Raw genomic sequence first — 27,310 nt, 5'->3', positions numbered from 1 at the left:
GTCACTTTGACCCAAGTGGAGGTTGCGCAGCTACAGGCAACACGCTGACTTCTAAATTCATGTTCCAGATAGCGTGATCCATACGGAGCACGCTGACAGCACGCTCAAACCAAAGCTTGCTATAACTTGAGACTGTCATTCTGCGAGTCCTGCAGTCTGACATCAATGAGCATAAAAATGACCTCAAGCGCTCGCTGCAGCGGCGTATCCGAGTGCGGATGGCTCTGTGAAGTGCACGTCAATAGCCCTGAGAGCCGGCCGTGCAGCAGACATGTGTTTCCAATCTGTCTCTTTTGTCACAGCGAGAGACGAGGCCATTCATTTATCTCACTGTAAATACAGCACTTAAACACTCAACAGACACGCTGTTTTCCAAGCCCCCCCCCCCCCCCCTCCCAAGAAACCTGCCCATGTGGGTAATTAGCTTAAGCAAACAGTGTTATTGTTACTGACTCGTTTTTGATAATACGTGGATAAATCATTCTCTGTCTCTGTTTTAGGATATTGTAGATTCAATCTGTGCAGTAACTAAGCTGAGCAGGTCCGACCAGTGCTGTCACACATGGTCAGATTTGTCTCTACCTCTGTTAGTTATCTATGATGCTTGCTTGACTGCCAGAGCTTGGCATTAAAGACCCTGGGGAAGGTGAGCAGAACTTTTTTTAAAATCTAATCCAATTTAATTGACAAGTTCAAGACTTAAGACTGATTTGTTTTGACTACACAACCTGTTCATGGCTTAAGGGTGAAGAAGGAAGACACTTAAATGAGCAGCTTTTCTATTATTATCACGTTATATCAACACTGGATCAAAGCGCTACATGTGATGTGAATGGCGTCACTCGACCCACAGTGAAACGCGGCAGAGTGTTTTAGCATCTTTCAGCTCATTGTTTTGGTTTTACGCCGCTAAGCTTCACCGCTTTTGGTTCACTTACACTTCTCTCATCAGCACCGTTTCCAGCCACAGCAGGCAGCTGATTCTACCCACCGTGTGCACAGCAGTGAGCGGAGTGGATCATTTAGCAGCTAAAGAGCTCCAGAGTTGGTGGAGACAAAAACAGAGCTAAAAGAGGATTAATATTAGAATTACACACGGCGAACGAAGGCTCCATGTCTGCTGGATGTCTAAATAGAGCTTGCTGCACGGCTACCAAGAGGTATGTATTAAATGCAGGTTTCAAGACAAGCTACGGATCACTCAGAACAACTTACACCCCTATAAATTTACTGTACAATCATGTGTTCGCAAAGGTGTGAACCTCGCTCCATCCCTGCTTGTGAGCAACTGAGCCTTTCCAGGATGCCCCTTTTACACCCAATCATGATGCTATCACCTGTTACCAATCAACCTGTTTACCTGTGGAATGATCCAAACAGGTGTTTTTGTTTCTTTCTCAGTCTTTTGTTGCTCTTGTCCCAACTTGTGTGAAACATGTTGCTGCATCAAATTCAGAATAAGCAGATATTTACAAAAGTGAATGAAACTGATGAGGTCAAACATGAAATATATTATCTTTGTGATATTTTCAATCGAATATTTGTCGAAAAGGATTAGCAAGTTAGCGTCCAAACTTTTTTTGGAATGGGGGGTTGTAGTTTTGTTGTTGGGTTTGAAACCAAGAACACATGCTGGCATACGGCAGCACCAACAGCTCTGTTGGCCACCACTGAAGGACGGAGCGGTAAAATTACAACTCAGTGCGGTACATAATATTTATAACAACAGAGCCAGCGAGACTCTCAAAGACCAGCATCTTATAGGTTTGTGGGGAACTTGTGCATTACAGATATGTGCTTGCCAAGGTTTAATACCAATATGGGCACTTGTTCCTTTAGGTTCTGTGGTGCCAGGACTTGGATTGAATTACCTTTGCACACTAAAAAATAAGAAGCACCAGGTTTTTAAAAAGAATGTAAAAGTTCTGGCTTATGAGGAGCCTAGAAGCATAAATCATCATCCTTTTCTCTGTATCTTTGCCATCTTTACATTAAGCACCACAATGGAAACAACATTATTGTTGCTGTGTGCCATTTATTGTCAACTAAACTAAGCCTTGTGTCCTATTTGGTTTTGTTGTAAATCTGACTCCACAGATCATATGAGCTCTCCTCTCCGTCAAACTCCAAACGTACTCTATGACAAGGACCTAAAGTTACAAAAGAGGTTTCTCAGGAGGACAGACACATTCTCTGTTCAGTGGCTATAAAGAAGACAAAGCTTTTTACAGTATCAACAGACACAAGACGTGACCTTTTGGCCCCTCAGGGCAAAAGGTGAGAGCTCTGGGAGCAGAGGCCTGGTTCCAGCAGTCTGCCGGCAGACGAGACGCATGTCCTCCTCACCGCATTCCTTCCCATCTTAGATCACTGAACAGCTCTTTCCGGCTCTCTGCCTTCAGTCCCTTCCAACGCAAAGCAATATAATTCTTTATTTTTGCCTGGACAGCACCTTATAAAGGAACCAAAATAAACTGGGTGTTACAAGTGTAATAAGCTCAGCGAACTTCCAGTGCGGCCTCCGCTGGTGCTTTTGCGCAGGTGCCAGAGTCTGAAATTCAGATGAGTCTGATGGGGCTGCAGGTTAAATAGTCAAGTAAGGATTTCCTACTTCAATTCGAATGAGACTCTGCAAAAGAGTGTAGTCATCATGAGCAAAGGCTCAGAGTCAGTCTACTCTGGAAATACATGCGGTGAATAAAAGAATAAGCCTGTGTGACCTGGGGCTGTGTCTTTTATATTGGGGATGACTGTGCTGCCGAGTGAACTGGCTGCAACACAAGCCGCCTCTTATTTCATATTCATGACTTCCGAGAGGAGTGGGGGAAAAATAAACAAAACAACAAGCAAGGAGAGTATAGCTGATGGATGCTAGGCCCATATACTAACTGTCACATCTAGAAAGTCAAACCTCATCTTGCTCAGACTGAGGAAGAGCGAGGTCATCCTCCGCAGCAAACACTGACTCATCTCACACCCACACGCACGCACACAAATTGAAGTAAGAAATGCTGCTTGCATTCAGAGATCTAATGGCTTTATAGTACAAATGCTGCTTTAGGAATCTGTCAATGTGCACAACCTCAAAGACCCTATAAGGACACACAGGGACAATGGCAGAGAGATTCTGTGACAGTAGCCTACAAACAGCCGGGGCTGTAGTTCCCTGCAGAAAACTGCAAAACACGTCACTTTTCCGGAGAATAATGACAGCGCGCACAAATGGAGCCTGGAAGCATCACAGTGGCGCTGCCTTTTCAGACAAGTCATGTCCTCTAAACAGAGGCCCCTTCACAGAGCACTGCCAAGGACATGCACGAGTGTAGAGCGCCCTCTAGGGGACAGAGTTCTGAGCTGATTGGACATGAGAAGCAGTCAAGCGATAACGGTGCAACACATCAAAGCTCACCCTATGCAAATGTGGCTTGAAAATAGAAATAGTTGAAACAAATGTGACTTTTGATATGCAAATGCTGCACAAATTGTTGATTAATTCCTACTATTCACAATCCAAGCATGTTTTCTTTTAGGGTATATATGTTGCTTCATCACTTGCTCATGCAAATGTGTGATTTATATTCATATAAAGTAAAGCATACTGAGACAAGCTGCCTGTGTGGTTCTTTTTATCTTTATGCAAGTCAGCTGTCTTGGAATTACATACACAGATACAGTATGCAACCGCAGTAAAATCAGGGGGGGGTTTTTTATCTAGGGGAATTTTTGAATTATCACCAAGCTGAGCTCTTGCCGTGTCGCAGTGTCAGTGCTGTGGTGCGGTTCAGCGCGGCCGACAGACGCATGTTCATCCCAGCCCCGAGACAAGACAAGCTGCCGGGAGTCAGGCTCTGCTGCAGCCAGGCAGATATATGGCCTGGAGGTCACTCAGGTCGGATGTGGAAGCCACCACAGTTCATCATTTTTAGACGTCACACACAGACACACTGTCCTGCTGCCTTGAATGCCTTTGAGGACACAGACTCATCAAGAGTTCTACATGCTTACAGAGGGGCCCCTGCAGCTTTCAAAATTTAACAGCCATCATTAAGGTATTCACAATATTGGGTCAATGTCACAAGCTGTGGACAGAAAAGAAAAAAAAAATGATGAAAAATTGAGAAATCAATTCAATTATTTCACTGATGGTGCATCAGTTTTTTGCGGTCGGGCCATTAAATGTGGATCCATCCAAAATAAGTTGAGTCTGGTGTCGATGGATAATGGGAATGGAAATTGCCAGAAATCCCCAAAAATACATGATTAGCCCTCTCTCACATACTAACTACTCTCCCAGGCCATCACTGCAGAAGAATGTGGTCTTACCCAATTTTCCTGGTAAATAGGGTTTTAAAAATTGAAATTCAAAGGTGCTTCTGCAACTTAATATTTAGCAGTGCACAATCATTTTAAACAAATAAACTGAGTGTATGAAAGGTAGAAGATTACACTGTCTGCAGTGAATTCATTTTAAATGCCCATTTGGTTAATTAAACTTTATGAATAATCAAACAGCTGAAAACCAACAAAAGGTCACTTTCTCAGAGGGAACAGTACCCTTGCTTCTCAGTACCACGCAGGGTATCTACTACCAAATACTGAGCAGTGTTCACAGACTCAAACAAGAATTAGTGTGGATGGAGTGTCACTCATTGAGAAACAAGCTTGTTCATCTAATAAATACCCCACTAAATGAGAACTGCGGTGCGTAATAAATGGCATTTGCTTATTTTATTCTGATGACCACCAGTCACATATCAAATATCTGCAGTGTGGTGTCACCCAGCAGTTTCATTAACCTGGTTTCCATTGCATGGCCTGACAGGGACGGCGAGAGCTTACTCACAACATAATGCATTACTTGTGCTTGCACTTGCCAACAGAAGTCAACTTGTCAGCTAAGGCCCCCTTGTGGGAAAACTGGCAACTGTAGGTGCAGCTGGAGAGTCGAACAAAACTTCAATCTTGACATGTTTTTTTTTTTCGCAGACAGTGATTTTAATTTCAGAAAATCACAAGTTCATACACCTGCCATTTTCACTAGAAGTTAAATGCAAGGGTTTCAGAACAGAACAGGCTTCAACGTCTGTTACATGTCAAAGAGCTGCAGAACAGAAACATATTGGTATCGTGTCAAATACAGATATATATATATATTTATAAAAAAAAAATCTTTCTTACCTTGTGACACTACTTATAGACTACAGCCACAGTTCAATGTTCAGCAATCTGCATGATACTTCAATGAACCTGCTAAATTTGACTAACAACTCAAAAATGTGGCTTCTCTTTGACTAGGTATTAGTTACAGAACATGCCTTCATACACACATCTTTCTGTTTGCTTCAGTGATCAGTCATTTGAACATAAAAACTATTGGGACTCTGGTACAGCCTCTGCGTGGCGTCATGCTTCCCTCTTCAAGCCCACTCAAGCTGGAACACGTCGAACATAAAAGTCATTGTCAAAATAACTTGATTAAAAGGCGGATAACTGTGGTCTTGTAGTCTTTTAACTATCAATTCAGTGCTTAACTGCAGGGACATTTTCTTTTTGTATGAGCTATGTAATAAGAAAGTCCAATCTTGCTCTTGCAGACGATATTGTTGATGTGCGAAGTGAGCCTCTTGATGATTTTACACAATATTTCTAAGAGAGTAAGGTTTAAGACAGAGGGTCGAAACAATCCATTACGATTAAGTGCTGTAGGTTTGTCCTTCTGGTGGTTGTGGAAGCTTCATATTTTCTTTGGTCATCATTAGACGCCTTAACTCTTGAAGAACAATTTTAATGCTATAAGAATTCTGCCATTTTGATAATATTGGTATGCTACGTGAATCCACCTGTGAGACACAGAAACAAAAAAATATTTGTCATTGTGACAGGATCGCTGACAGTGAGTTATTGAACACATCACATCCGAGCACCACAAAACTGCTATGCAAAACAATGTGTGTGTCTGACAAATAATACCACACAGCAACACTCATACACTTACCGTCCCGTTGGAATTATTTATCCCATTCATGTTAATTTTTGTTACAAATCTAACAGTCGGGGCTGCCTCTGGGTATCTGAGTCCACATTCCACTTTCAGACTGTATATCCTGTTCTCATAATTGGTCTGGAAAAAAAAAAAAAAGAGAAACAGAAAAACACATTTATATACATTATAGGATCTATATTTTCTGTCAATGAAAATTGGAATGTATTGGAATGAAAATCCACACGCTGAGTTTGCTCTGCTTACTCTTGCTGGTCCAATGATCATGCCTGTCCACCGTGTGAGAGTCATGTCTTCGTCGTCCTCGAGGCCCCAGCTGACTGTGCCATCTCCTTCACCCTTCTGTCCCTCTTCAAGCTCCTCCAACAAGCGAAAATTGCGTGGAACTTTAACTCCTAAAGTAACAAAAAAAAAACAGGAACACGAATTATGGCTTACCCTAATAGTCGACCAAACTAGAGCCTTAGTCAACCAAGTTCTAAGTTTTCATTGGTTGGTTAGTCGGGACAAAAGTATCAGGGAGACTGATCAAACAAAGACCTTTTCCCTTGTAACATGTAAGTCTGCTGCTAAGTGTAGCAGCCATGAGCAAGTTAGCTCAGTTAGCCGTGCAGCTAGAATGGAGCACGAGGGAGTGTTGGTGTTTACACCGCCAGCACAGGTTCTTTGGACCATCGCGAGGGGGTGGCTGGTTTGGAAGCCAGGGGGGGCCCAGTGGGGATTGCTTGCAGGACCGGCACCAGAATGAGCACCAGAACCGGAGCTGGGAAAGTGAGCAACAGATCTGGGCTCAGCAGCCTCACGGCGAACACTGCCAGACCAGGACCGACCACAGGCTCCGAGACAGACGGAGGCCAGTTTGATGACCGGAAATACAGTACAGAGGTTATTTACAGTGGCTTTGTCCAGTTAATTTTCAAATTCTTAATTTTCGGGTTTTTTACAACAAGACTTCTATATTTTATGCTGTGTTGAAATAAATTACAAAATGTTCAGGCTCCCTGCTGGTTGTTCCGGCACCTTCAGAATTATTATTGCTTTTGCTTGTCGTGAACAGAAAAAATGTTTCAAATAATTAACTCAATTTCATAAATGTGCGAAGACTAGTAGACAAACGGCTTCAACTAACACCTATTAGTCAACTAGGAAAAATCTTGGGCATGAGCAGCCTCAATACGAATTACAGATTTAAAGGATATTTCTGATTTCTATACTTCTCCTACTGTTTATGTGTTCCATAAAAAGACCAAAACCAACATTAAAACAATTCTACTAACAAAAATATTACCTGTGTAGCCAAAGTCTGATCTAGTTTATTCCTCTGTTGCATAGACCTCCACTGTTATCCAAAAACTATTAAAAACCCCATCAATGAGCCACACTGTCGCACTGAGTGACATGATCCTTCATCACAATGAACATGGGCACTGTGATTTGTTTTGAGTCGTTACCACATGTACCATCCTGCTGTTGTAAACACAAACAACAAATGTTCATGGATTTAGCAAGAAAATAATTGGCAGATTAACCAATATGGTAGAGTGAGTTGAAATGATTAGTTAATCACCAAATTATTAATTGTATCTTTGTTTGCAATATCTTTTTTTGTTTGTCATATCTTTGTAAATTTAAGGGGTATTTCAGTCCTGGAAAGATGGGGGTTTCATAAAACTGGTCTGTCTATGCAGAAGAAAGATGCAAATGTTTTTTGAATTTTTATAACTGCTGCTACATTTACAGAGAAAACCACACAACGCTCCAGCTAACGGGTGACATACTGCATGTTGGGGGGTGCATGGTTTTGGCTCGTCTGGTTCCAAGCAATGGCAGCCTAGTCAAAAACTAAAAACGACACTAAAACATACTTCTGAAAACAGTTGAGGTGAGATATGGGCAATGGAGTAAGAGAATCTTGAGTTATATTTGAGCACTGTCACTCTCTCTCTAGATCTGACTTCTATACTCATACAACACACTCGGGCATACAAAAATGGGGAAGTACACTATGTAGTTTGAACAACAACAATACAGTCAGCAAATGAGCATAGAGCTCAAGGTGCAGGCAACGTGAATAGAAGTTTAATACTGTTCATTTGAATATACTACTAACATTGTAATGATAAAAAGCTGATTCCCATTAAAAATCTTTAGATTTTTGGTTTCAATGCATTTTTTACAATTCACTGATGTTTTTAACACTACATGATTAATCAATAAATTGAAAAACAGCCCTAATTGTAAATAACTGCACTAACATAGTTTTAAATGGACAGCTTTCCTCTGAAATAGAGCTGCAACATCATTATCAAAACGTTTTCTCACTGTTGGTGCTCCACCTGTGCATCCTTTCATGGAAACTGATGCAGACACGCATTCATCTTGCTAATCATAGATAAGTAATACATGCAAATAAGTAAGTGTTAAACATACGCAAGAAGGGGCTGTTTGAAACGAGAAATGACTCAATGGCTTGATGCGCTATACGCACATGGCCACAGCACATCCTGATCTACGAACTGTGGAACTGCATCTAATTTGATACCTTTTTCACAAGACATTTACTAAAGACATCTGATGCTTAACATTGAGGCTTAATAAAAAAAAAATCTGCACTCTTGACAACTGTTTAAACAGTCGAGAGATTTGGAGCACATGAGCCCATACTGCTGATTTTTAACAAATGATTCAGGGCAACATCCACTCATTTTATGACTGATGTAGCAGCTGACTTGATAATAACATCATTCAAAACTAGTCAAAGTGCTCAGCTACTGGGAAAATGTTCTCAGTTCTGACGTTGGCAATACACACAGCCTGACAGGCACTCACAGACGTGTAAATGATGAACCACTTCCAGCTCATGACTGGAGGAGTGGCGGAGGTTGAGGAGACAGCACTTAAGTAAAACGACTGCTATTCATAATTATGATCCTGAAGACAAATTCACAGAAAGGGATGTGAAAAGAGCATTTAAAGAAGGCCCTGTGACTGAGGCAGAAGACACGGTGAAAGCATTCAAATTTCCCCCTGTCATCGAATCGTTCATTTCACCTCATCTAATCTCAGACAACATTAATCACAGTCAGCCTTCACAAATCACTTTTTAAAATCAATATTTCACATCTGGTATGCAGTGACCGCAATGAAGGATCGAGTCTCAGGTGACACACGAGCTCACCCATTTTCTTAAAAGGCATTTGCTCACAAGACGTTTAAGTTTTCAGTCCCTTATCAACATGCAAACACTGGTAAAGAGACCAATGTTATCGGCTAATTTTAGCTCACCACAGCATTACTTGTATTAGCATAAAAGTCAGCTGCTAAGTAACAAGAAACTGCACCACAGGAATACTAAAGATACTCGGGCTGCAACTGGCAGTCACTGTTAACGATTAATATTTCGAGTATTTTCTCATTTACCAGCAATCGATTGGCCAATTAAAAAGTCAGAAAACAGAGACAAATTTCTGAAAGCCCAAAATAAGGTCATCAAATTGTTTTTTTTTCTGCTTTTTTTCGCTTTGAGTTTACTTTTATATTTGCAGTTGGTGTGGCCTGCTATGTAAATGGTCTTGGTTACATCTCTTAGAAAAAATAATAATAAAGGGACCCTTAATTTGGTTGCTGATCAGGTCTTAATATTGGTGCAAATGTGCTTATTACATGATGACAGACAGAATAACTCAGTATGGTCAGGATCAATCACAGTTTGTGCCTCTCATGTATATTTATAACTCTATAGTTGTCAGTATTTTATATACATCTGTCTAATGTTTGTGGTTGTCCTTGCCTGTTCTCTTTGGGTCCTCAATATTGTTGATAGGAATGCAATGCTGTTGCTCCTACAACAATTTAAAACATGCAAAATTCAGTTTCTGAGGGACAAGTATCTCTGTTACATCCAACTGCAATGATAATATCCAAGAGGCACAGGTTTGGGCTATGTCAGGAATGTTAACTTTCCTGAAAGTCACCTTTACTACAGTTTCAGAGATATAACTGCTTTAAGTCTGCCCAGGCCTGTCATTTTCACCTCGTGTTACCTAAAGCACTAGTAATTTAAAGCTTGCTAGGCTAGGTTAAAAGTGAATCGGCGGGTCGCGCCAACTAACGTTAGTCCCAAGGTAGTTTCGATTATGAGGTTACTTCCCCGTTTCTCCACTTTGTAACAACGTCTCCGTACTGCGGTTAAAATGACGCACAAGCAAATAACCTAAACCTTGTGAGAACTCAAATCTCCACCAACACTGAATTGTTTTTCTGGAATTCGGAGTTTATTTTGTAAGTTTTGTGACCACGCTTCCTGCTGAGCGCTAAAGCAGCCATGGGCTCCGACTATTTGCTGAAAAGAAGCGTGCCAACCTCAGTGTAACGTTGACGTTTTGTCAATGTGGTGCGCTTCTACGCTTCCCCGCCCTACACTGGGAAACATTTACCTGATGTTAAGACACCGAGTTATTCCCTGCATCTATCCATACAGTTTAAGAGTAGAATTCCTGTTAAAAATTCGACAAAGCGGAGCTCTACTGAAAGCAGCGGCGGGACAGGTCCCTACATTAAATATTACCGTCAGCTATGTGCTATTGCAATGTGCGGTGTAACACAGAGGCGCAATCAAACCCCCCATTGTATCCGCCACCGTTGTATTATCGGAAATTAATAAATATTAAGGCACAAAAACGACTTGTGCCTGGTTTCATAATACAGAGTACGCTTATTCCGATTAAGTGACTAGCTAAAGGGACATAACAGGCTCGACACTCTTAGCCGCGCGTTGTTGGAATATTCTAGTCGCTAAAATAGCTAGCACTGTCTGCGGTTGTTTACAATCCTCATATTAACCGCAACTTACACCCCTCATCAAACTTTAATATCGCATTATACTAACGATTGGGTTTTCTTTGGACATATAAAGTAAGTCCTAGCAATACCGACGCTTATTTGACACCTTGTGCCATTTTAGCTAACTCACGGGGCAAGCTCGCTTAAGCTAGGTTAGCCAACACAGTGGCTCCATGAGATAGATGGCTCCCATGAAAGACGAGTGCTTCAACGCGAGGAGATATTAACGAATTAATCACAATTCGGAGCACTTTCGTAAGCATTTTAAGAGAGCGGGTGGCCACGTTTGCTGGCTGCGAAGAGAGCGTGAGCCCGGCCCCGCGAACACTTTATGTCGCTGTAGATGTTAGTTTGAAGGCACACAAACCTGAGGAGGCCGCCATCTTCTTCAGCCGAGTCCAGAAGCACACAGAACTGTGACATCACAGCGGTTAAAACCGACAGCAACGCCACACCGGCAGATCCCTGCACTGCACGCTGCCTGTTCACACTGCACCCTGCCCTCAACACAGTTTACTGTTCGCTGCCAGTGTAGGCTCAAAGGCACCACTTATACCCCTGATCAGTTTTAGGCACTAGATCCACGATATTTCTCTTAAATTTAAAGTCAACAAAGCAGGATGCGTTTTTTATGACGTATCAAATTCAGTATGCGTTTGCGTCATGGAAACTCTCTCATCTCACTCTTTTGTCTTTTAATGGCTACACCATTTCATTAGATGGAACACTCAGGCTAGCATGTTTGAATTCTTCTTCCCTCACTATTTGTGGAGTTAGGTAACATTATGTGCACAACTATGTCATGAACACACTTCCAATAAAGGTTGAAGGCAGGAGTTGGCCTCTGCACCAGTGGCGTGGCCACACTTTTTTTTTTTTTGCTCTGGGTGGGGCACTGATTTGTGCATGGGTGGCATGACATACTTGCACATGCACACACACACGTCGGAATATTATTTCTCATGTCTACTCTAATTACTAACATTACGGTATCTTACAGTTTCTTACATTCCTGTTTTTTTTATTTAAAAGGTAACATATTACACACATATAACACAACAGTGACACCATACGAACATAATATGAAGCTTCAATACTTTATTGTTCATGTCCTCAAAATTAGACTACCTCCAAAATTAGGCTACACACAAAAGAAAACAATGTGCATTCAAAAATTGGTTTGATCTAAGATCCCGCCTCTACCTGGGCAAATAGCCAATCATGCTTTAGGATGATGGGGTGCACTTGGGGTGGCCAATCACATTTCAGAAGTGGCCTGTGCCACCCTATGGACACAGCCCTGCTTTAAAGCATACAGTTACTGGAAGCAATTGTGAAGCTATTAAAACAGTATTGGACAACACGTTTAATGATTGTGATTAGAAATCAGGAAAAGATGTACTAATTGACCACTAGGTTACCAATTAACCAGAATTTACCCGGCTGGGGATTAATAAAGTCTTATCTTATCTTATGTCGTGAACTATAGCTGCACCAAACGTGTAAAACTGAGCGAGCAGGAACAAGGAAACAGCTGTCAACGTAGTCATAAAACAGCGAGAAACGCTTCGTTTGTGGCTGATGAGATGAAACATAAGTGCCCAGAAACAGCTAAAACACAGTAATTAACAGAGTAAACATAAAGTCCACAAGAGTAATATTAAATGTAAAAGTTAATTACACAATTTATGAGTAACATGCTAGCTTCAGCTAGCTAATATTGGCTAGCTTAGCAGTTGTATTTTGATGCAGCTAACTTAACATAGGGGGGTGTGTTGAGACCCAGCTTCTGTATATGAACTGAAGATTTGTCTTTTTGCTGATTTTCCTTTATTATCATTGAACATGGGTGATGTAGTTATGTTCATACATATATGTTTGATATTTTGATGGTATTTGTAGTACTTTTTTTTTCTGCATACCTGACTGAATTGTCAATTGTTATTTGAGGATTTGTTGATGTTTATCACCCTGGGCGGATTCAAATGGTTAACCACACCTGTCATCAGCAGAGCTCGACAGCCTGTTGGTGTGCATGATGTATAAATATGGGGGTGGTTTCCATTTGTCAAACATTTTTGACCTGAGGAAGATCCAAGCGGGGCTGAAAACGCTGTTATTTAAGTTCTGTGGCACAAAGTTAGTGTGCAGGCGATGATGATGAGATGTCGTAAACAACAGTTAGACCGAAGGTGTGAAATTGAAATGAACCAGCAGCAACAAGGAAACTGGATTCACAACAAACAAGCTGTCAAATTAGCGGCAGGACAGGAAAAAGTGCTTCATTTGGGCCTAACAAGCTGAAACGTGTTGGACGAGCCCACATGTTGGTTTGACAGCAGTAATTTTGTATTGTTACTGGAGTTTTGACCGCTTCAAACCCAGATCACAAAACAGCTTTAATTAAGAATACTTACAATTCTACGAAAAGAGCATTTGGGGAGCAGATAAATACAAAACCGTGATGGAATTAAAAAAAACAACAACAACAACAAAGAAACCCTGCAACCAGCGACAAAAGCAACAAACTTGCCAAACATTTTCAATGAGCAACAGTTTATTTTCTTCTCCATTAACAAGTCATCAACACAAACTACAAGCACAATTCAACACTGTGGAAATAAGTCACTGACTTATTTTCAATGTACAAGTTAGAGGAAAAGAGCTTTTTAACTAGCACAGAGCAAAAAAAAAAAAAAAAACCCAAACAAAACAGCAAGAGCATAAGTTGAAAACAGCCAACAAACACAAGCATTTTTAAATATTAGCTCTATTACTTGCCAGTATCTGTCTTTTTTTTTTTTTTAATCGCCTCAGGACACCAAAGGTTGAATGACTCATGTGGCTATTCTGAATCATGTCTCGAAATCCGAGGATATTCAAACATCTAATACGCCCAGAAAACATACGGTGGTTCAATTATACAAAAATATTTTACAGCAAGAGCAAAGAGGTCGACACGGGATAGGACTTCAAATTCAGGACTGTACATAATTGCAGGGTGTGCCTTTAGGCGAGGAGACGAACAGTCTTTCCAGTGACCGTCAAGTAATCCTCGTCAGCCAGGGCTCGGAGGGCCTCGTCGAACAGCTCCTTAGTGATCGCCTGAAAACAGAGTCACGAGGAAGTCATTACAGGAAGCACCGCTGTTGGTAACAGCGGACAATGTCTCATTTAAAAAAAAAAAAAAATACTTTATTGAAATCACAAATACTTTCACAGCCTTTTGTGGTTACTTGATTCTTTTGATTATAAAAACATAACTTTAAGCCATTTTACCATTTGCCAACGTTTTATTTCCCTCACACTTTCACTGCTGCTGCTGAAAACTGATGGCCATTCTAACATATTGAAAGGCAAAATAAGGTCCTCACAGTTTCAGACTGTCCTCTGAGGTCATCAAGCAGCTGCTGGTATTTCATGGCAGGCGTCTTTCCCTTGGCCTGGATCAGCTTCTTCAGGGCTTGGGCGACCTCCTCCTTGCGCTTGCGGGCGGTGGCGCTCATACCTGGAATCACAAATAAGTACATTCAAATAAGCCGTCTGCCTGCAGCCAACGATCATTTTCACCGTCAGTTTATCTGCAGTTTGATTGGTCGACCGGCAGCCCAAAAGAGCCAAATGGCATTCAGCTTTCTGGCACGTCAGACGAAGCAAAAGTGGCAATCTGGTGTCATTTCTCACCCAGTCTCATATCACGTTTTGCCTCCATGAACGGTTGCTACTCCTCTGAATACATTGACGTGGTTTGTGTCGCGTACCTGTTGTGAGAATAGAGATGTCGACAAATCCTGTTCTGGGGTCAGTGGCCGACTGTTTGAGGGCCTCTCGGTGCAGCCTCTTGGCCTCCTCCACATCGATGGTCTCCACCTTCTCGGAGAAGCGCACCTTGGCGTGGGCCTCTGCCAAGCGGATCAGGGACTCCAGCTGTCTGGGGTAGGCGGACACCATCCCCCGACCGCTGCCTATCTTCCTCATGTCCACGTAGGCCTGAGGACAAACATGCACGAGGTCAGCGGAGGGTCGACGTCACATTAATACTGCTTGACAGTGAAAGACAAATCACTCCCGTTTTCCTTCGACTAACCTCAATGAGGGCCTGGCTGGCCTCCTCACTCAGCCTCGGATTAATGTATGTTCGTGCATATGCAATGTAGTCTCTCAGCACAGCCATGTCGAGGAACTCTTCCTCCATCTGCTCCTCGCTCTGGTAGTACAGCGACACCAGGTGGTGGGCCAGCCTGCGGTCGTAAGCCTCGTCTTGGGGATCCAGCATGAGGAAGATGAGGTCGAATCTGAAGGAGCACGTTAGCAGCGTTAAAACCAGTAATATGACAAGTGAGACACTAAACAATAAAGACATAATGAATACAGATGACATTAGGTTGGATGTGAATTAGTAGCATTTTCATGGCCCCTCTTTATCAGTGCTGTTTACCAGGCTTATATATATAACATATTTTTTCAAACATGCTCTTATTAAGCAGTTTTTTAATCTGCAGAAACAAATTCTTCTTCCCGTCTTTTAACAGCTGATCAGTCATACGAGGTAAATGTACCCACAAATGTACTCTATTTACCCATCATGCATGCACTGACTGATTCACCTGCCCTTTAGGCACAGATGTAATAAGTGTGATGGTGCAGACTGACGGTATTCACCTGGACAGCAGCGTGTGAGGCAGCTGAATGTTCTCAATCGTGGTCTTTTTGGGGTTCCACTGAGACTCGACAGGATTAGCAGCGGCCAACACAGCGGTACGGGCGTTCAGCTGGCAGATAATTCCAGCCTGCAGACGTTTAAAAAAAAAAAAAAAAGTGAGAATCATTTTCTCGAAACAAAACATTTTCTTGCCTTCACATGCCTGCAAATGTTGAAAACATGTCAAACGTACCTTGGCAATGGAGAGGGTCTGCTGCTCCATGACCTCGTGCAGCACCGATCGCGTGCTGTCGCTCATCTTGTCGAACTCGTCGATGCAGCAGATGCCGTTGTCGCTGAGCACCAGAGCACCGGTCTGCAGGACCAGCTGCCTGGTCTCGGGGTCCTTCATCACGTAGGCGGTGAGACCCACGGCGCTGGAGCCCTTCCCCGACGTGTACTGGCCGCGGGGCACCAGGTTGTAGACGTACTGCAGCAGCTGGGACTTGCTGGTGCCGGGGTCTCCACAGAGCAGAATGTTCACCTCGGCGCGGAAGTGTCCCCGGCCGGTCTGACTGAAGTCCTTACGAGTGCCGCCGAACAGCTGCAGCAAAATGCCCTGGAACCAACAGAGAGGGGCAGAAATACTCACAAAAAGCTGCTGTAATGCAACAATTACAAAAAATTCTTCCTGTTCACATGCATACTTCACTTGAGAGTTGGGACATATAGTTATAATATTAATCCAGTGATTAGAACAGACATCACCTGGGATCATCATAATGTAAGTCGTGCTGTTTTTCTGTTTCCAAATTTCCAAATGGCTAAAATACTTTTCTCTCCCTCTCCCCTTCATTTTCATTGTTTTGTCTCAGAATTTTATTTCAACGTCTCATTTCTTCTTTCTGTCTTGTGGATGTCCTCGGGGTGAACAGGTGCAACTTTCTGTCTTTTAAAAGGAGCGCTCACTGCCGTCATACAGGCTCTAATGAAGGCATCAGCAGTTTGTTTGGTCATTAATAAAACTTGACTTCAGGCGATTCTTACATTATTAAACCACAGGAGGGCTGCCTTTTCCAGACTTTGGTTTGGAGACATGAACAAATTGCATCCTAAATAATGTCAAGTTATAGACAAGATAGAGGTTTCAAACTTATAAAAATATAATAAAAAGTGTTTTTATCATTTCCACCATATGAAGTCAAAACTCTTAGCGATGAAATAAAGTGTTTTAAAACCTTTAGTACCTTTTCTGTTGCCATTAAAATTGTGTTGTCATATTCTGACAAGACCACATAGCTCTAATTCAAGTTTTACATCATTGCACCTCTGTTAAGACCTTTATCACATTATCTTCATTTGGGTATACACCTCATTAATTAGATTTATGCTCAACCTCAAGTTCACTTGCCATAGCAGGAACCACAGGTGGGATAATATTAATTATGGTTCCACTGATATTAAACAGACTTTTTTCACAGACATTTCGACTGGTCACAGCAGGAAAAGCAGCAGCGAAGCACATTTCGTTAACGATGGTATGAATGGAGCCATTAATGTTAAAAACTGCACCCGTGTTTTAGACTTCACTTTCTTAACATACATATTTGCAATAAACGCAAAGACCAGAACGTTACTGACAAAACATGCAAATCACAACCTGAGTACTTGCATGCATGCTTGTGCAAGCTAACGCTCATATTCTGGCTTGCATCCATTCTCACACACACCTTTTTGATGTCCTCATGCTCATAGATACTCGGTGCGAGGGCAGAGGAGAGGCGTTCGTAGACGTCTGGCTTGGCTGCCAGTTCCTTCAGGGTCTGCACACGGTCTTCGGTGAAGAGCTTCTGTTCGGTCTCCTCGTCCAAACCGTGCAGACGCTTCTCGTCCGTCTTACGGAAATGTATGGCGTCGATGTGAGTCTTGTACACAGACTTCACGTTGCTCTGAATGGGGCTGACGCGCATGGGGACCGCTCTGTAGACACCTGCAGGGACATGTGAGAAGCTGTTAAGAAATCCAAGATCTAGGTTTTATATCGCTGTAAAATAAATATTAAATTTTAAAATATTAGTTCCACAAAACAGAAGTATGAACATGTTTTCTGGGATTAGATACATACTGATACAATTTTATAGATTATGTAAGAGCTGAACCAAGAAGTCCATTGCCAGAAAAAGAAAATGCAAATTTTTAAACAGTCAGTTGTCATATGTCAAACAAATATCCTCCATTTCTAGCTCCTTACTCATAAGGATTTGCTGCCTTTTCTGTTTTAAATCACCAAATGCTGAATATTTTGGGGTTCTGGATAAAAAAAAAAAAAGAAGGCACCTTCAGCTCTGGACAACTCACTATTTTGTGGCATTCACCACAAACGATTAATAGAAAAGCTTAATCAGTAACGACAGCACTCGTTAAGTTGCAGCTCATGCAGCAGAGATTTAGGAAATCTTACCGGTGATGTTTATGCGGTCTCCTGGCTGCACTTTATCAACCAGGTCATTGTGAGCATAGACAATCGTCGTGTGAGGTGTCTGACCGGCCGGCATGTCCTCTGGAGACTCCTGAATTTTGACCTGTAATCGTATAAGATCAATAACTGAACAGATGTCATGACCTCAACAGCGACACACCACTAATTACCACTGATCATAATCTGACATTAGGTGTCGCTGACTGTAAGCAATCTGCCCGCGCCACCAACCCCATCAAACCCTCACCATCTGTTTGTCTGAAAAGAGTGAGCGGTTGTGAACGAGCGCCAGGCTGTGGGTGTTGTTGCAGTGGCGACACACAGCCGGCTCAGCGATGCGGCCGCGATCCACCTCCACACGGGTGCTGTAGGCGCACACCTGGCACTGGAAGAAAGCCTCCTGCATCTCTGGGATGAGCTGCGAGGTGCGGATCACCATGCCGCTGATGGTGATCAGCTGATCGATGTCTGTGGAGGCAACACGCACGCAGACGCTTCAGCCCGAAGCCGACACCTCACATTTTATCATCGCAATGAACAACATCGATGAAAATCCCACATGGGATGGAATATCTCAGAATGGTGGTCCTAATAAGTGTGATTTCACTTTGTACGCATCCGGCACACACCTTCTGGGTTCAGGCTTCTCATGTTTCTGGTTTTCAGGGCGTTGTAGGGGCGGACTTGGATCTGGAACTCCAGGATGGAGTCTGGGAAACGCTCAAAGAAGAGCTCGTTGACTGCCATGTCGAAGGTTGGGATGACTTCCTGCAAAGGGAAGCAAACTCACATGTTTAAGAGCATCAATATGCTGTCAAACAGCCACTAGAGAAATAAATTCTAACAAAACAGATGTTTACAACAACAATCCCAATAGTCAATTACCAATGTGTTCTGGAGCCTGTTCACGGTTTCAGATGTTTAATCTCTATTTAATGTTGATTTATTACTGTGTCGCTGTTTATGCAACTTCTGTTTTTATCATTTAACTCAAAGACTTTTATTTAATTGAATCACTTTACTTAATAATATTGCAAAAACAGATACAACAGTGGTGCCAGAAAATATTTGTCCAAAACTGACTTTGTTGTGCACGATGTAATGAAGATAAATTGATACATAACGTGGGACGTTACCTGTGGGTAGCAGATGAGCTGCCGGTAAAGTTCTGCATCGAACGACTGCACATGCAGACAATTCACATTCAGCACTGGATCACCGACAACACTGATCTGTGAGACAAAAAGGAAATATTGAAATAATAAATCTGAGATTTCCTGTGATTTTGTTGAGTGTCCCTTCTCCAGCCCCTCATTTCCTGTAGCATAGAGGGAAAAATGGCCAGAAAATACTTTTATGTAGTGCGAGTCTGACTTAAATCAAACTATCTATTGGCCTGAACTGTACCACTTAACACAAAAGACCACAATAAAATAAAAACACATAAATAAGTACGCTACCTCTTCCAGCTTCTGCATGTATAAAGGCTCGTTCAGGTCCAGACCAGCATTCTCATCTTCAGTGGAGGTCGGGTCAATGAACCTCTGCAGGAACCTCTGGAAGCAAAGTGACCCAAAGCAAGCAAACGATTAACACTGCAGCACTAAGAGGAGGGAATCTCTGATAAGAGCTGAAATGTAAGATTTCATACCTGAAACTTCTCCTTGCAGGTCCCAACATTGACATCAGTGCCCCAGATCACCAGTCTCTGGCCTGCGTTTGGCTCACTGGCTACGGCACCGTCTGCACTTGGCTGCAAAAAACAAACATGAGTGTTAACTAGTGTGGTTTTAGGTCAGTCGTCCTTATTAACTTTACTTAGTCTGAACAGTTTAATGCCGATGGTCTTTTCTGGCTCATGCAATTCCATTAAATGACCAACACAAATAATTCTCTGACTACTCCTGATTCCACTGACCGGCTCAGAGTGAAGGTCGACTTGTGGGGCCTTCCTGACTGACCCCAGATCAGGACGCTGTCTGGCTGGGGTGCCACGCACTCCACTGCGTGGGGTCCCTTCAACCCTGGAGCTGGGGGTCCCGTACATCAGAGGGGAGCTCATGTCCACTTCACTGGGTAGGACTGTTTAAAAGATAAGAGATAAGAGATAAGATAAAATGATAAAAACAATGTCTTGCATTTCTATTGGATGAGGCTGAAGTAAACCAAAATAAATTGAAGGCATTACACTTTATGTGGTTAGTACCTGAGGGACGTGGGCTGGACAACAGAGAGGTGTCCTGAGGCGCTGCTGGACTGAGCATGTCGGTGGCCGGGGAGGTGGGCATTGGCATCAGGTCCCCGGCGGATGAGTCCTGGCCTCTGCGCCGCTGAGAGGGAGGTGATGTGGGGCCCTCACTGCTGGCTGGGAATACATAATACACAAAGACAAGTAAATAACAGCAGACACAGACACCACCTACAACCACGTGGGCATCTCTGCAGCACAGCAGCTGAACTCATAAGGAACCGTTGAGAAAATGAGCTTACGTGTGGCCGGGTTGGTGTTCCTTCCTCGTTTGCGGCCACCAGGAGTCGATGTTGGGGAAGACATTGTTGCTGGGATATCTAAGGATCCAGTGGATTCAAGTGAGTTCATTTTTGCCAGAGAAAACAAATGCTGCCATCGTATTCACTGCTGCATGGGAAGTAAAACAGAAACTGCACTCTCAAGTAGAGTTTTTACTGCCCGCCATGTTGTTTAGTTTACTAGGCAGTTGTTTTGTTTTTGGTCTGTTCAGCCACAGTATATGTAGATGAAATGAGTACATGGAAATTTTGTTTGCCCCAATTAATTGTATTTTTTTTTTTATTTATGCTCAGTGCTTTTTTGTTCCATGTTCACACCTCAGTAACTGCTAAATCTAGTCCTGTTAGTGACACCAAGGTCAGATTTAAGATTTGATTCTTATGAGTTAATTCATCCATCAAGGATGGTTGTGATGTTTAGCTAAGCTATGAAAGTGTGTCCTTTAAAGTCCCCAGTGTTGTGTTATTTTATTGTGATAAGGGGCTGTTGGCTTCCATTACAAAAGAGTTACATTTTACTAATGATGCAGTATTATATTTGCACTTTCCTATACTTTACTCCACTGTTTCAACCTAATCCATTTACCTGGCTCAGTAGTAAAATTCTGTTAGGCATCAATAACTCTTAATACTTCAGATTGTTAACTTAAGTTTACTCTTTCCTTATACTTATATATTTATACTTCTTATACATGTACCAACTATACTGCCAATACTTTACGTGTAACACTATTGATCAATTACATATACACATTGTGTTTTTGCTACTTTTATTTAACGCTTTCGGTCAGTTAACAACTACTTTTCCACCCTCTGACATGTGGCTGCAGAGGAAACAATACGGTTGAAGTAAGGAGCATTATCTGACCTGATTTAACACTTCAAAGTGAGCGCGTGAACAAAACAATGAGTTGATGCACGGTCAAACAACCGTGTGTAACAACAGAGACTCTTTCAATCAATACAAGCGATAAATTAATAAGAAATACTCTGACTAAAGTAAGTCGGTTCTTACCTCCTCTTGTGTGTCCGAACGAGTGTTGCAGATCTGGCGCGAAACTGCGAGTGACGTGATTTTCGCGGGGAACTTTGGACCAATAGCAGATCAGGATCGTCATTGCTTTCCGGCCGATTGCTCCACTGCAGAGGGAGGTTCATGTTGAGTTTCACTCGTTGTGACATGAATTTAACATGATAAAATGTCTAGATACGTTAAATTAATAGTTTAAATAAAGCCACAACTACATTTATTTCTCTGTATTGTATTTAAAATGTTATCTGCGTTTCCTGCGCGTAGCCCTATGATCACTGATACCCTGAGCTGATTTGGTTTGGTCCAATAGTATATGACCTTTTTTGTCTTTTCTTTATTGAAACGGTCCACGATACATTCAAAAAAGAAAAAGAAAGAAAGACAAACGGTTTCAAAACATGTAAGAATACCTAAAAAATAAAATGGCAACTGAGATTAGGAATACATATGTAAATATAATATAAGGTATACTAATACAAATAAATAAGATAATAAAAAATATTTCATCGGTTTTATAGCCTTCTTGTATCACAAAAAGGTAAACACAATGAAAGACAAATAATATATATAAAGATCATACCCTCACCATAGTACATATTATTTTATCCAAACTATAAGGTTTACTAGTGTTTTTCTAGCAGGAAACACGATTTGGCTTGAAATTATTTCAGAGAAGGCACAGCTGTTTGATGGTACTGGAAATAAATCAGGTGCTATATATTTTTTAATCATCTTAGAGAGAGCAAGTGAAGTAAATAGTTTTAGGTGATGTCGACTTAAAATTTATTCAGTGATACTAATCTTATGTAATGATGCATTTCTTTGGCTTTGTTTGGTCTTAAAATGTTTTGGGGTAAGCAGTTCTACCTGATAAAATATGTGACTTTATCCTGCAGGTGCGTTCATTGACCACCATGTGGCGCAGCTTCCATTTCAAAATGGACTTTGACAGAGGAAAAGTACAGCACTTCCCAAGGCGGAAACACAGGAGCGTTTCCGAGAAGTGTCAGTACACATGCCCCTTGGGGTGGTGGTGGTGGGTGGGGGGGTTTAATTAGGGGTTTTTGGAACGTAAACGTCAATAAATATATCTGACTATGTACTCAACCATTATCAAACCTCTGTATATAGAGTTACCTATTATCCATACATTATTTATTCCTTCATGTATGGGCTCCAGTACACAGACACAAGTTATAGATAGCTTTCTGCCCAGCTCTTGCCTGTAAGTTACAGCTAGTCTGCTTACTTAAGTTAAGTTTCTAATCTTTGTTAAGGTGTGTGTCCAGCTCTGTATCCTTCTCTTAATTTGGTCTATGTGTGTATGTAAATTGAGAGCTACCAAGAACATTTGTCAAGTTCCCTGCATGTGTTAAGTTGCAAGTAATTAATATGTTTATCATTGATCAATCTGAAACATGATGGTTTTGCATCAAACCAGCACACCAGATCCCAAAGTCAACTTAACCCATACTCTTCTTCATACATGTAATGATAATACATGATCTAGCAGATATTTGCACTCTTTTGCGACACATTTATGACATACGGCTCGGTATATTTGACCACTTTTGAGACCAGTGCTGGAAAGTACATTTACTCACATACTGTATTTTTAATGCAACTGTAAGATACTTATACTTTGCTTGAATATTTCCATTTTCTGCTGCTGCATACTTATACTTTACTACATTTCAGGTGGAGATATTGCACTTTTTAGTTCACTATATTTATCTTACAGCTATAGTTATTTGATACTTTTCAGATTAAGATTTAATAAACAAAAATCAGTTCATAATATATGAATTTTTACAGATTAAACTATGCATATAAAGTAGTTACAATGAGCTTCACTTTGACCAGCTACAACATTAAGGTACTCCTTATATGTTAATGCATCAGTAATAATTATCCAGGAAAATATTGTGTGACACACAGGAAACATTCTTCACTTTGATTCTTTCAGTGCCTTTTGTGAATAACACTTTTGCACTCTTATTTTGTACTTTTACATTTTGAATGCAGGACTTTTCCTTCTGATGGAGTATTTTTACAGTGCAATGCCACGAGGCTAAGTAAATGATCTGAGTACTTCTTCCACCAATGTTTGTGACAGATATTCATAGGGCTGCTGGTGACGACCGACAAATTAATCTTAATCCCAAACACCCAGAGCCTACAGTATGTAAACAACTCCGAACCATTCATACAATCGTAGTAAAAGTGGGTGGCATGAGCAACACGCCCCTCTATCCTCAAATGGGAAGTTAAGGGACACCACGTGACCGCCGTTTCGCCTTGACTGGCTCGTGAGAGGGCGGCACGTGTGACGTAGGCAGGGAAACGATACAAAACACTCCGCGAAAGTACAGAAACTCAGAGAAGTCTTTCAGTGTTTCCATAGACAGGACCCTGACAGACAACATCCAGGGATAAAAGCCAGACAAGAGTCTTAAAAAAGGGAACAAGGCGCGCGCAGAGAAAGGGAAGTCGCTGCAGGGTTCTTGTGCTGTCACACCTGAGGGTACATTTTAACACGTTTATTTCCTCCGTAAACCACGTGGACAAGTCACCAGAGTTCATGTGTGACATATACAGCCTGGACTCTCACTGCGTGTCTCCACAATGCAATATGAGTTGGGCGATGGAGCCTGCTAACTTCTACGAGAGCGCAAAGCTGGGCGGCCCGCAGCAGGGGGGCTGCAAGCCAGGCAGCAGGGGCGACGGCGCGGGCGAGGACGGCACCATGGTGGAGCTGAGCACCGCCCCTGCCATGTACGACGACGAGAGTGCCATCGACTTCAGCCAGTACATCGAGTCCATGACAGCCGTGCCAAACCTGGAGCTGTGCAACGACGAGCTCTTCCTCGACCTGTTCAACACTGTGAAGCAGGAGAAGGTGGACTTCTACAACCTGCAGAGCTCCGCGCAGCCCGGCGGCATGCAGCAGCTGTCAGCCGCGTACACGGCAGAGAGGAAGGTGGACAACGTGCTGCCTATCAAGCAGGAGTCCGACTGGAGTGACAGCGACATGTCCTCATCCCTGCCTTCACAGATCGAGACCTGCGCCCAGACCTCTGTCAGCCTCCCAACAGGGCAGCCAACTCCCCCCACCACCCCGGAGCCTGTCTCCAGTGTCAGCTCGGCCAAATCCTCCCCGCGGAAGATCGGCAGGGAAAAGGGGAAGAAGGCGGTGGACAGGTTCAGCGTGGAGTACCGACAGAGGCGAGAGAGGAATAACATTGCAGTGAGGAAAAGCAGGGACAAAGCCAAGATGCGCAACTTGGAGATGCAGCAAAAAATGATTGAACTGAGCGCTGAGAACGACAGGCTTCATAAAACTATCGAGCAGCTAACCAGAGAGCTCACCGGGCTCAGAGATTTCTTCAAGCAGATGCCCAACTCCTCCTTTGCGGGCTCCTCGAGTGCAGAGAGCCGGTGACGAATTCATTATTCTACGAACTGAGTTTTAGGAGACATACCTCAACAGACATTTTCGTTTTTACCATCTGTACCAGATGTATTTTAAGCTTACCATAATGGCACTGGAAAATATATGATGTTGCTGCCATATTTTTTGTGGGATTTTCTCTATTAAATTATTTTACCACTGCATTTACATGATGTTATACCTGATATGGTACATGTTTTATAATTCCAAACTTTGTATAAGAGCCAGAGCATGATCTTTTATATAGTTTGTATGAAACCTTGAAACATTTTTGTTTATGGAATCTATAATAAAATTGCTGAAAAGGTGCAGAAATATCCTGGTCTGTGAGTGCTCTTTGCAGGGAACGGTTCAGTTACACTGAGGGAGTGTGCTCTCACAAGAAGTCAGAAAGTGCATCAAGAAATAGAAAGCAAAAGTACAACTTTTATTGATGATATAATAGTTTCAGTAAATACAGAGGTAGTTCATTTGGAAAAAGTGTTTAAGGCCACTTAAAAAATATGTTTACAGCCAAGAGTGCTTTTCAGAAAGTCACATCCCATTTGATGAACCACGTGGACTGCTTTGACAGACTGCATGCCACTGGTCTACCCTTGGGCTGTCAACTGCTGGTCCACAGGATCACATATCATTAACACAAACAAGACCTTGTCTTCTTGCAGCCTGTTCACTTCAGCACAGCCTCAAGCTGTCAGGGAGGCCTTCAGAGGGGGGGGAGAGGAGGCTAAACTGGCTCAGACCAAGGCCTAGTGTGCAGATCCTTGGAGCCAGCTGAAGCCTGAGGATTGATATCATTAGCTACTTGCCCTGACAGCCTCAGAGGCAGATTTCTTCCAGGCCGATCCAGAGGGCAGGTTTCCTGGTGACGACTCGGACGTAAACGGTGAGGGGGCCCACCTCTTTTCCCAGGACATTCTCCATATCGTAACCTGGGAACTGAAGCACGCAACTTTACAACACTCTGTACATGCTACTTGTTGAGACTATTTTAGGCTGAGAAGTCATCTCCTCAGAAAATATCTCAAACTCAATCTCAAAGTCTTCCTCCACTATCTGCACATGAAAAAAACAACTTCGATTTTAAATCTGATTATGCTGCAAGAATATTTGAGTGCACTCAAGGCTGTGAACTTTGCACACTGGTCAGCATTATTTCTGTTGATCTAACAATTTATTCTGCACTCACGAGTTACCCTGGTAAAGAGTATTAATGTCAATGCAAATAACAGTGTTTGCAAGATTAAGAACAACTCCAACACCCATTGGTTATACAGGAAATAAATTAGAATACTCCCAGTGTCAAAACAGCATGCAAACTTAAAAAAAGAAATCACTAAATACAGGAGGTGGTGGAACATTATGTGAGTACTTTGGCAGCAAATTCCTTCAACTGTATCAATGACCAGCATGAGTCAGGGGTTTTTACTGTTCTGTACAGAGCAGGCTTAATCACCCTGACATGAACAGATGTCTGTGCTTTCAGGACATATTGACAGAAGATCAATGCACCGTGCAGTTCAGCCCAGAGTTATGTAACTGTGCGTAACAAGCAAACCTACCTCATCACCCTCCAGCGCTGCAGTGTTTAGGATCGACATGATGGTCTTTTGTTGCAGCTGTCGGAATGATAAAAAGGTGCAGGGCCATGAATGTCTTTTTTCCATCGCCTTCACGTTGTAAATAAAAGACAACAGAGTAATAGAAGAGGTGAAACTATGAGCTGGCTGATAAGAAGAACACTGATAATTTTATCAGTTTGGCTTACTTAGTTTTCTGATTCCAAAGTCACAGCAGGTTTTACATAATCAAATATGCCATCATGCAGACGCATATTTTATTTCTTCTTCTTCTGATGTGCAGGATATTATCTATGAGTCTCATTACAGAAAAGACAGATGCTTGTTTGTTAAAAGGTTTGAACCCAGCCCAAGCACTCTGAGGACAAGCTCTCTGATCACTACTTTTTCAGCAGCCCGCAGGCAGTTGGCTTCACTTAGCACAGAGACTGAAAACAGGCGGGAACAGCTAGCCTGGCCTGTCCAAAGGTAACAAAATCTGCCTACTAACACCTTTACAGCCTGGGAGAAGTTGCCAGGAAATCAGTGGTGACTCAATGAAGTTACTGGTCCCAACCAAGAAATAGACTGACACATTATCTTCAGTTAAACAGAGAATCACTGTTTCAGTATGAAACAAATGAGGTAGGTAGGTGGGGATTTTATCTTCGGACAGAGCCAGACTAGCTGCAGCCACCTGTTTCCAGTCTTTGTGCTAAGCTAAGCTAATCGGCTGCTGGTAGTCGCTACATATTTACTGTTCAGGAATGAGCA

At 42.3% G+C, this 27,310-nt stretch overlaps 4 protein-coding genes across 7 annotated transcripts in view; 1 reads left to right on the top strand and 3 right to left on the bottom strand.

The window, feature by feature from the left end:
• Window positions 1-4,970: 4,970 nt before the first annotated feature.
• On the bottom strand, window positions 4,971-11,362 carry ube2v2 (ubiquitin-conjugating enzyme E2 variant 2). Its single transcript, XM_041948612.1, has 4 exons — window positions 11,211-11,362; window positions 6,248-6,396; window positions 5,996-6,121; window positions 4,971-5,840 (listed from the first exon to the last, which is right to left on the bottom strand). The coding sequence occupies exons 1-4, from the start codon at window positions 11,224-11,226 to the stop codon at window positions 5,694-5,696; spliced, it is 438 nt and encodes a 145-aa protein (XP_041804546.1). The 5' UTR covers window positions 11,227-11,362; the 3' UTR covers window positions 4,971-5,693.
• Window positions 11,363-13,584: 2,222 nt separating this feature from the next.
• On the bottom strand, window positions 13,585-21,542 carry mcm4 (minichromosome maintenance complex component 4). The gene is made up of 17 exons (XM_041949397.1): window positions 21,509-21,542; window positions 20,455-20,532; window positions 20,171-20,329; window positions 19,883-20,046; window positions 19,616-19,717; window positions 19,425-19,520; window positions 19,101-19,196; window positions 18,594-18,732; window positions 18,212-18,432; window positions 17,947-18,067; window positions 17,216-17,475; window positions 15,739-16,104; window positions 15,506-15,633; window positions 14,931-15,138; window positions 14,605-14,833; window positions 14,218-14,351; window positions 13,585-13,948 (listed from the first exon to the last, which is right to left on the bottom strand). The coding sequence occupies exons 2-17, from the start codon at window positions 20,516-20,518 to the stop codon at window positions 13,853-13,855; spliced, it is 2,583 nt and encodes an 860-aa protein (XP_041805331.1). The 5' UTR covers window positions 20,519-20,532; window positions 21,509-21,542; the 3' UTR covers window positions 13,585-13,852.
• A 2,375-nt stretch (window positions 21,543-23,917) lies between these two features.
• On the top strand, window positions 23,918-25,292 carry cebpd (CCAAT enhancer binding protein delta). Its single transcript, XM_041948780.1, has one exon. The coding sequence runs from the start codon at window positions 24,108-24,110 to the stop codon at window positions 24,966-24,968; it is 861 nt and encodes a 286-aa protein (XP_041804714.1). The 5' UTR covers window positions 23,918-24,107; the 3' UTR covers window positions 24,969-25,292.
• Window positions 25,293-25,389: 97 nt separating this feature from the next.
• The window catches only part of spidr (scaffold protein involved in DNA repair), a 32,351-nt gene continuing 30,430 nt past the window's right edge, over window positions 25,390-27,310 (bottom strand). For 2 of the 4 annotated variants that reach the window (XM_041948777.1, XM_041948779.1), the window contains 2 exons: window positions 26,540-26,647; window positions 25,390-25,916 (listed from right to left, as the gene is read on the bottom strand). In XM_041948777.1, coding sequence (XP_041804711.1) covers window positions 25,797-25,916; window positions 26,540-26,647 — 228 coding nt within the window. In that variant the 3' untranslated portion in view covers window positions 25,390-25,796. Of the gene's footprint in view, window positions 25,917-26,539; window positions 26,648-26,745; window positions 26,857-27,310 lie in introns of all 4 variants that reach the window. The other 2 variants (XR_006007240.1, XM_041948778.1) reach the window with 2 other exon arrangements.

This window comes from Chelmon rostratus, chromosome 12 (genome assembly GCF_017976325.1).
Source record: "Chelmon rostratus isolate fCheRos1 chromosome 12, fCheRos1.pri, whole genome shotgun sequence".
Lineage (NCBI taxonomy): Eukaryota > Metazoa > Chordata > Actinopteri > Chaetodontiformes > Chaetodontidae > Chelmon > Chelmon rostratus.
The sequence above is the reverse complement of the archived record's forward strand: the minus strand, read 5'-3'. Positions and strand labels throughout refer to the sequence as shown.